The sequence below is a fragment of the Plectropomus leopardus genome, chromosome 4, assembly GCF_026936395.1.
Source record: "Plectropomus leopardus strain MGB_pleo_1.0 chromosome 4, ASM2693639v1, whole genome shotgun sequence".
Classification (NCBI taxonomy): Eukaryota; Metazoa; Chordata; class Actinopteri; order Perciformes; family Serranidae; genus Plectropomus; species Plectropomus leopardus.
In genome coordinates, this window is record NC_142179.1 from 32,245,794 (window position 1) to 32,256,021 (window position 10,228).

At 42.8% G+C, this 10,228-nt stretch overlaps 1 protein-coding gene across 1 annotated transcript in view; it reads left to right on the forward strand.

Moving 5' to 3' along the window:
• sema4c (sema domain, immunoglobulin domain (Ig), transmembrane domain (TM) and short cytoplasmic domain, (semaphorin) 4C) overlaps nucleotides 1-7,949 on the forward strand; it is a 123,098-nt gene extending 115,149 nt beyond the window's left edge. The window contains exons 14-17 of the mRNA XM_042489017.2: nucleotides 718-875; nucleotides 1,600-1,691; nucleotides 1,912-4,472; nucleotides 6,701-7,949. Of these exons, the coding sequence (XP_042344951.1) occupies nucleotides 718-875; nucleotides 1,600-1,691; nucleotides 1,912-2,807 (1,146 nt within the window). The 3' untranslated portion in view covers nucleotides 2,808-4,472; nucleotides 6,701-7,949. The remainder of the gene's footprint in view (nucleotides 1-717; nucleotides 876-1,599; nucleotides 1,692-1,911; nucleotides 4,473-6,700) is intronic.
• Nucleotides 7,950-10,228: the final 2,279 nt, after the last annotated feature.

Genomic DNA, 10,228 nt, shown 5'->3' on the forward strand with positions numbered 1-10,228 from the left:
GTTCCATTAGCTTGCTTTGCTGTTGCATCACTTGTTCATCGGTATTCAGTGGGACACTGTCTTATGCTGATTTGTTAATACCCTTTTTGCCAGACACTTACAATCATAGATCCACTGACAGCAGACAGGCAGACAACACGAGGCCCCTGGCCGGCTGCCACTCAGCAGATGTTTTTATCAACACTGCCCTTTTTCAGATCAAGTGTCGCCTCATGAATTCAAACCCTCCTCACAATAACAGTAATTACAATCCGTCACCTCAGCGGGGTATTGAACCTCTGGCCCCTGTTGTTTTCTCAGTGTCCCTGCCCTGTCAGCTGAGCCTGCGTGTTGACACCGGCCGCGTCCCCGTGGCTCTGTGTGGCACGTCCGCCGATCGATGCAGTTTTGACGAGGCATTCGCTGCCCCAAAGCTCGCTGCTTATCTCATTAATGCTGGCTTAGCCGCGACCAGACATTTTATAACAGCTTTTGCGGAAAAGAGCGCAATCCAGATTGGATTGGAAGAGGGTCAGGGGGGTGAATGTTTTTGTAATTGAGAGTGATTATCCCATTATCTCCTATAACCCCGAACTGAGTCACTCTCCCTCTCGCTCTCTGTTTATCTTTCTTCTTGTTTTTCATCTCTCTCTGGTTTCTGTCTCTGGATGATGGCTGCATCTGTTCTTTGTCTCCATCTTTCTCTCTTCATCTTTTTCTTTCTGTGTTTGTCCGCAGAAGTACTTGTACATCGGCTCTCGTGCAGAGGTTCTCCAGCTGCCCTTGGCTAACTGCAGCCGCTATCAGTCTCAGCCAGACTGCCTGCTCGCCCGGGATCCCTACTGCGCCTGGGACAGCGAAGGCCGGGCCTGCGTCCGTATCGACCTCCACCGCGGGTGAGACCTATGTGCAGCCATGCATTTATACTATAAAATAAAAATAAATAATAGAATAGGCTCGGTATTGATATTTTAAAAGCCGACTGCAAATATTGGCAAAGCCCCTGAAAGTATATAGATATTATGTTAACTCTATATTGACTCCACACTAATGGAAGTCTTTTAGCTGGATATCAGCAGCACTTTATAGCGGAGGGAAGCAGGTTTGATTGCATGTTTTGCAGACTTTCACCCTGAAGCTGTTGAGTCAAATCCTCCTGCTTCACATGCTGCGATCACCCCTTGTGGAACAAACATAACAATAAAACGAAATTGACAATCTGTGGTCAGAGCTGGCTAACATTCACCATATCTGTGTTGTAATAAAAGGCTAATATACTGTATTTGTCTAAAGGTCCAGTGTGTAGGATTTATTGGGATGAATTGACAGAAATGGAATACAATACATAAGAAGTGTGTTAGATTTATTGTGCAATCATCTGACAATAAGAATTGTTCTTTGTTACCTTAAAATGAGCTGTTCATGTCTACATAAGGAGCGGGTCCTCATCCATTGAGTTACTACAGTAGCCTAATATGGACAAGCTAAACACTGACTCTAGATAGGGTCATTCGAGTTTGGCTTTGGACACCTTTACACATGCTGGATCCAGTGTTGTCTGTAGCACTTGGTGTGACCATCATTAATCTTCTGCTCTGCTTTCTGTCCGTTCCCCCGCAGATCCACCCCCTCCCTGTCACAGGACCTCATGCTGGAAAGGTTCAGCCGAGGAAAAGCCAAGTTCGATAAGCCCGTCTCCATTCCCAGCCCCGGTGAGTGTGAGGCCGCACCTCAGTAGTGGCCCCTTGTGGGAATTGACTGTCGCTGCAGGAGCAAGTCAGTAGAAAGCAAAGAGAATAGACTTGAACTGAGTGAATACATTTGGATTGAACTGAATAAATTGAATTAAGCAGAGGAGAGCCGGCTGCTGGAGAATATGAATTATTATGGACGACACTTAACCACCTCTGCTCTTCTTCTTTCCCTCTGCAGAGCACTCCCGTCTGAGGAACGTCACGGTGGTGGTGGGCTCTGACATGGTGCTGCCTTGCCAGCTGGTCTCCAACCTGGCTCAGCCGTGCTGGGTTCTCAACGAACGGGAGCTGCAGCTCGGGGACCCCGAGGCAGGAGGGCCACGCTTTGACCGAACCCTAAAGGCCCTTGTCGTCCCTGAAGCCGGCCAGATGCAAGCGGGTCGCTATGTCTGCTACTCTGAGGAGCAAGGGGTGAAGTTTCAAACTGAGCGCTACCAAGTCGCCGTCGTAGCCAGCGCTCCGGTCTTCATGGAGGCCCGGGCCCCTGACAGCAGCATGGGGCTTTTCTGGGTGCTGGTCATCACCCTCGGAGCGGCGTGTTTGCTGCTACTTGTCGCCGCTCTTTACCTGCGCAGGAGGCTGAAGCTGGCGTTGGGTAAAGGGGCCGACATGAAGCCTCTGGAGAGCACCCTGGTGTACCCCATCACTCTACCCAAGGAGCCGCCCACTTTTGTGCCCAGCAAGATGCCCAGCGACGAGGACCGCTTCTGGGAGACAGGCGCCAACTACTACTACTCGGACGGCTCGCTGAAGATCGTTCCCGGTCACGCCCTGGGGCCCAGCAGCGTCAGCAGCACGGCGTCGCCCAGCGCCATTCCCGGCCAGCCCATCCACTCCCCCAGCCGTCTCAGTCTCACCAACATTCGAGGCTCGGGTAGCAACGGCTACATCCGCCTCAACCTGAGCACAGCAGGGGAGGAGAGGGCTAGCGGGGCTGGCGCTGGGGGCGGCGGGCTCGGAGGCCTGGGCATGGGCGGGAACGACTACTCCAGCCCTTTTAAGGAGGAGCTGAGGCGCACTCTGCAGCAGAGAAGCGTGCTTCCCGACGCCAACCCCGAGGAGTCGTCCGTCTAGGCCTGTCCTCCTCCGTCTGCGTTCCCCGAGTTGGAAAAAACAAAAACAACCAACCTACCTCCCTCCTTTTGAGGACGCCTGCTCTCTCTCTCTTTCAGTGACACGCTGTCAATTCCCCAACGCTCTCTCTCTCTCTCTCTCTCTCGCTCCGCCAATGCCTGTTCGGCTCACTGTTGACGTTTATAGCACACAGCATGTTAAATATACACACTCATACACTGTGTTCGCTAACATGCACTCTTATAATTATTATGTTTTTGGGCAAGTGATGGTTGTGGCTTTTCTCTGCTTCCACTGTGCAATCGCCACTTGTGTAAAATGTGTATTTAAAAAGGCTGAGGAGAGCACCTCAAGCATGGAAATCAAACAAACGCCATTACACGTTCTCCAAGGGGCGCATTTCTTTTAATGTCGAGTGGACCAAGTGGCTTTTAGTCCCCTGCGCTGAAACAAACGGCAACCAAACTGGAAAAACTGAACTGATACTCTGTCCATCTGTTCCTTTGAGACTTTTTCAGCTTACTGCACTTAAAAAACTGGAAGCCCGTCTTCCCTTTTTTTGTATTTGTGAGCCAAGAGCGTGAGAGCGGTATAAAAAGACTAATTAATCTCGAAGCAAGACGACAATCACGTCCCCGTCGCAGGAGCTCTGCGAGGGACAGAGAGGAGAGGAGAGAGAGACAAAGAGAGAGGAAATTAAATGGAAAATGAAGTGAATTGGAGTGAAAGACACAAGGGGGAGTTTTGAATGAAGGACAATCTCTCAAGACTTTCTCTGCTCAATTTTTTTTTTCGTTTTTTTCTCCCACGTTGTATTTACCCCCCAGAGAAAGTCCTTGATCCCTTCCAATTTCATTTGTTGTGATGGTTGGTTTTGAATTAAGACATTTCTTGTTGTTCTTTTTCTACGTCTTACCGACTACAGCAGTGTTCAAGTGACTAATGGCTCCCCTCTGTGAATGACAATGCGAGGGCTTACATTCCTCGCTCAGCCTCGCAAAGGTGACCTTCAAACGCACCTTCGAGTCCAATATACTACAAGTGCACTCCAGACGACATTTATTGGAGTCAAAGTGTGTAACGGATATGTGTCTTGGCGGAGCCCTTTTGGATGTTTGTTCGTCGCTGCGGAAAGTAAAAAGGCTATTTTGCATTCAGCCCTTTGCGGCGGAACAATAACTGCACACTTAATTCCAAATCGAAGCTGACGTGAAGACATTAGGCATGGAGAATGTAGTTGAACCCTCACTGTTGCGACCGCTGTGGATGTCTCAATAAGTGCTTTATATCTTATGTGTATGGCGAGGGTGGGAACTTGCACTGCCAAGAAGGAAAACTACCCTCTCCCACACACACACTTACACACACTCACAGTCCTCTGAATGCCAACCATCCTGGACCGCAGTGTGTTTGTGATGCACCCTGAAAACCCCATGAAACCCCCCCTCCCTCCTTCCCTCCCTCGTACCGATGCCCAGAGACTCACCCGGGGCTACTGTGGACTAATACAGAGGAAGAGCACTGTAAAACAACACAATAACACACACACACACACACACACACACACAGAGTGATGATGGAAGAACGGCCGGACAGACTGACAGATTGCTGCTGCTCTGACAAACCGCTGGCTTCAGGCGGGAAGCAGCCGCGAACCAGTGAAAGGTATTGTTCCACTTAATTAAATTCATGCAAACACATTCAACCAAAGTCCCAACCTTTAACGATTTCCAATTTAGCTTTTCGGCTGCTCAGTGTAGTGTTAAGAATTATTCGGTTTATTTATCTGGCTGTCCCCTTGCTCAACTTATCGCTAAAGGAAATGCACTTATTAGCCTTCTTACCGGGGATTAGGTTAGAGGATCAATACCACTCTCATATCTGTTAAATATGAAGCTACAGCCAGGAGACAGTTAACAAAATTAGCATAAAAGCAGGAGAAAACAGCGAGTTTGACTCAATCCAAAGGTTAAAAAAGCTCACTAAATAACACGCCATATCTTGTTTGTATATCTAAAAATAAAGTTGTGAACCCCACAAAGTCACTGCTCCTGGCTAATCAGCTCCACGTCAAACTTCAATTTCACACTTGAGTTTTTGCACAGATTAAACAAAGGAGATTAAACATAGTAATTACACCTCATTTTCACTGCATGCTTCATCTCGACCTGACTTACTTTTGGTACAAGTTTTTTAAATTGCTTTTCCACTGCAGATAGTATCCAGTCAGTATAGGTGGGATTCTTGGCTGTTTGTCTTAGTGACGCCGCGTGAACGAGCTGTGACGTAATTCAGCCCAACTCGGGGCGCTTTGCTCTATTATTTCATTTCCTTTCAGAGAAACAGGAAGTCTGAATTTACAGCGTGGTTTTGCAGGCTTTAAAATCCAAGTCAAGTCAATACTAAAAAATGTGGTTGCTATTCAGAATCAGAAATACTTTATTGATCCCTGGGCGGAATTTGAGGTGCGTTGCAGTCGCTCTGATGTCAGCATAGATAATTATCACACGTAGAAATATCTTAACTACCAGCACGGGTATGTAAACACATAAATCTATAAGTAGAAATACAGTGATAGTAACCCATTAGTTTTTTTTTGTTTTGTTTTTTTTAAATACAGTATGTATAATGTGCTAATTATGTAATTGTTTAAAAATATAGACGTAAAAAAATACAGTAATTGACAATTGGCACTAATATATGAATGTTTCATTACAACATGGATAATGTGCTGAGTATGGAAAGAAAGTTCCCAGCAACATTTTAATAAAGTCAAGTGAAAATTTTAATAAAAAGTGAATAAATAAAAATAACCTCCTTGAGGTTTTACAAAATAGAAATTCTTCCCATGCTGACACTTTTTATGCACTTTTTAATTTATCAATTTTATCGGCGATCATTAAAATAAAAAACAGATACAGATAATCGGCAAAATGCCAATAACTGGTCGGGCTGATAATCTGTCGACCCCTAGTGATAATAGTAATAATCATCGGTTGAACATATCCTGTGTTGGCTGGAGGTAACACCACTTCAGCCGCTCACAGAGACGAGCTTTATCCATGGTTAGAAGACGGATCTTTTTTTAATCAAATGAAGTAGTTTTATTACAATAAAGTGCCTACAAACTGAAAAGGAATTACAACACGCTAAAATCAGAATGTTCTGTATTTATGAACCTAAAAGCAGTTTCATAACGCCGGCGTTAGCTGAAAGCAGTGCTGTGCCTCAGTACAGCCTCTCAGAGCTGCTAGCATGGCTGTAGCCTCCCAGTTACATCATGTGTTCTGCACCATTTGCCCGGTCTCCTTTTCATCAGAAACTGTCCTTGTGCACACTTTTATTGAGGTCTCGGGGGGACAGGTGCATCAGGAAAGCTACTTTCATGAAAAATGATAAGAAAAGGAGCCACGCCGCCTGAAGCCCGAAGCTTGCGACCGGGAGATTTTATAACGAGAAAATGTTTCAGTCTGAAGATCAAAAAAAAGTTGACCTCAGGAGGACCTTTGTCAGACTGAGATGTCTGTTTAATAACAATGTTCTGCTTGCGAGATACAGACAGCGTGTGGGAGCTTTTCATTGAAATCTCAGACTCAGAACTGTCATAACTAAATGTTATTAGTTTTACATTTGCTCGTATATTGTTGTATAATATTTTCAGTGTGATATATTGAGGCATTAGCATGAAGTACCAGACTACATTATCTAATTCACCATCAGGCCAATCTGCTGTGAATGTGATGTGCTCCATGGTGATGTAACGATGTAAAAATATATAACCTACTTTCTGTTCTAATTTCAAGGAAAGTTTGAGACACAGCGAACACCACATCTGTTTGCTGTTACTAACTTTACATTATTTTGCCCCTTTTTTTCTGTGCTTTGTCCATCAGGGGCGGCTTTTGTTTTCGGGACGTGTCTGTCGGGACCGGAGGAGCACAGCGAGAAGGAAGGGGAGGACAAAAACACCTTGTTTTGCCCCCACTGTGTACAGAGCGCCGAGAGAGATGTAGAATATCAAAATGATCCCGAGGTTGAAGAGGTACTCCGCCATCAGCACTCCATCCTCGTGTTGCATGATCCTCTGCAAGTGGACTGAACATCTTTGATATGATCATCCGTGAACATCATTTTCAACCGTCATTTTTTTGGACTTTTACGGACACTAACATTGTGGAACAAAAATGCTCTCTTTGAAAGAAAAAAAAAAAAAGAAAAAATATGTCTGATTTTGTGGTTCAAGGGTTGTACAGGAATTCATGGCTGCATTTCAACGTGTTTACTTTTTCTGTGCCTCTTCACCTTTTCGGATAAGCCAAAGTAGACTGCAGTTGCTTTTGTTCTTGTTGAAATGCTTAAATTAATTTTATTTGACTCCAGATCGATATTTAAGTCTCAGCAGTCCGTCCACTTTGCTACACTGAGCTGATGTCTGCAGCCTTTCTGCATATTTTATCCGCAGCTAAATTTCCCCTCGAGCTAAACGGCTCCAGGCTGATGGACTTCCTGTACGCTTCCTGTTTGTATGTCAGTAATGATCTGCTGGATTCTTTATCCCCTCACCTTACGAAAGGCTGAGTAACCAAAACTTTAATCATCATTTAATTTGTCAGCCCCTAAAAACCAAATGCGTATCTGTTGATTCAGAGAATATTGGTTGATAGAATGTGCCCACTTTATAATATTACATCCCCTGAAGCGGATCCATAAAACATATTAGCTCTTTACACTGGTACTTGGTTATGTCTTAATATATTTCCCTTTTACAATCAGGCAATTTATTTAATATAACATGTTGCAAAAACTAAAAAGACTGAAAGAATAAAGGTCTCAAGCTTGAAATAAATGCATGTGTAATGTACTTCAGTTGTTTTTACGCATTTGTTCGCTCATAATATTTTCTCTCACACAAGGCTTTAAGTTCTGCTGTTTTCTCGCATTATTATTTGTATAATTCTATTATCACCCTGATTTTAATTTTGCCCCCATTTTGGCTTGTCTGTAATTGATCTTTTATGTTTGTTTTTAAAGTATGTTAAGTAACTTATTTCACTTGTACAAACGTGTTGATATTTATTATCATTGTACATATGTCCTTATTTTTTATATGTGTACATATACACAAATAAAAATAGAGATATACTCCAGGTGTGTGGCTTTGTTTGTTAAATCTCTGAGACCTGGATCGACTTCAGTTTTGTTGTGCTGCTTTAAGACGCCTTTTACAGCTGCTCAGCCCTTTGAAACACAAGCAAATTGGTTTGATTTCTTTGGAAAAAATGGGAAGGAAATCAGTGAGCAACTTGGTAAGAAATATCCCACAAATTGCAAGAAATAAGTGAAAAGGTAACAAGAAAATTACTCTTTTTTTAAGGGGAAAAAATAGAGGGAAACACTAGAGAATTCTGTTCATAGCTTTTATAAGCTGTGTTAGAGGAAGAAAATGATATATATACTTTTTTTCATTTTCCAGCAATTTTTAAGCTTTTTTTTCTACTCATTTTTGGTGCTTATTTTCAGGTTACTTTTTTGTATCATTTTTTTCTGATTTCTTGCTCATTTTTAAGACATGTCTTGTGTACCTTGCTCATTGCCTTCTCCCAGGTTTTTTTTTTTTTGCAAGAAATTTAACCAAATTGCCCATATTTCAAAGGATCAAAAGACCAAGTCAAACATTTTTTTACATTAAGGTCCGTTTAGTCATAGAAAATACTACTTGGCCTGTAAAAACAGTTGCATATCGTTTTCTGTGGCACTGAAGAAAATCTCATAGTGATGCCATCAGAGCTATTTCAGCCCGAGTTTAGAGACTACAAGTTTATAACAGAGGGCTTCAATTACAAACATGGGGAATAGAGCGGATGTTTACCAAGGTACAGATGATCTATCAGGAAGAATGTTATGTTGCATTATGGGTAATGTAGTGAGGTACTTTGCTTCACTTTTATAAAAGTCAAGGTATCTCAGTAACTGCTGTTTTGATTTTGACAGCTCATTTTAAAATCCGTTGCTTCTGAGTCCACAAAATTTGCTGAAGAGCAACACTAAATCACTGAAGTACTCCTTCAACACAAATTTAGGAAGCGACATGTAGTTAAGTGTTGGACAGTGTTTATATATTTTAGGGATTTGAAGCATTGATTTCCAACCTCGGGTGCTTGTAACTCCTCAAGAGGTACTTATGCAGTTATGTTTGGCACTAAAAATATGTAGATCTATGAGGAAAATAAACTTGCAAAGAGGATTTTAAATCGGTGGGAAGGTGATCTTTATTTATTGACATAATTACCATCAACTACCACGTATGATGACTCTATAAGAGGTGAACCAGCAAAGAAGTGGAAATAAATTGCTAAAAGTTCTGGGTTCTTGGTGCTTCCATGGGTGGATTGTGAGACAATAGGCCCCGGGGCACAGGTATGCAGGAGGCCCCACCACCTCAACAAACAGACTTTGCAGGAGATTTGCCTCTTTTTTGTTTGTTTTACACCTCTCTATACGCATCTTTTTGTGGTTTTGTCTCTTTATGGTAATTTTGTTTCCTTGGTAAGCAATTTGCATCTCATTTGGTCATATTGTGTCTCCCTGAGGTATGTTTGTGTCTCTTTAGTCTTTTGTGTCTCTTTGATTATCTTTTTTGTTTCTTTGTAAATCTTTTTTTTCCTTTTCTGTCTCCTTGTAATGTTTTGTTTCTCTGTATCATTGTGTTTACATTTGTGTCTTTTTGGTTATTCTGTGTCTCTGTAGTTCCTTTGCATGTCCTTGTTTTCTGTTTGTGTCTCTTAAAAGGTCGATTTATGTGTCTTTGAGATATAGGCCTAATTGTGTGGTTTTTTGTTCTTTTGTGTCTCTTGTAGTTTTTTCATATCTCTTTGTAGTTCCTTTGCATCTCTTTGTGGTCTTTTTATGTCTTTTTGTTGTAATTTTGTGTCTCTTTAAAGTTGGCACGTTAATTTGTGTGACGTTTTTCAGGGGGCCTGGGGGGGGGGCCCTGACACTTTAGGCCCCTGGCACTGTGCCCTGTAGGGGCAGTAATCCACCCATAGATGCTTCTGCCTTCATGCACATTCAAAAACATAGACCTAAAATAAATTATTAAAAGCCTTTTCAGAAACATCATAACTCATAACCCAAAATTTTACGATTCGTGGAGGTTGATTCAAACAAAACCTTGAAGTGAAGCCTCAAGGCATCCAAATTCCTGTGTATCATTGTGTTGGTCATTCTATTTTCTAAGAATAAGACTTCCAAGTTTTGGAAATGTAAACATCTCACATTAGACAGGAACTCATGCACACAGAGGCTTATTTCACCTGTGAGTGTCTAGAGTTGTTTCATATTTCTAGCCTGGGCTGCACAAGAACGTCATCATGCCTCCATCGACTTGCACAGCCTTGCCTGGTGTCAACAGAAGACGCCAC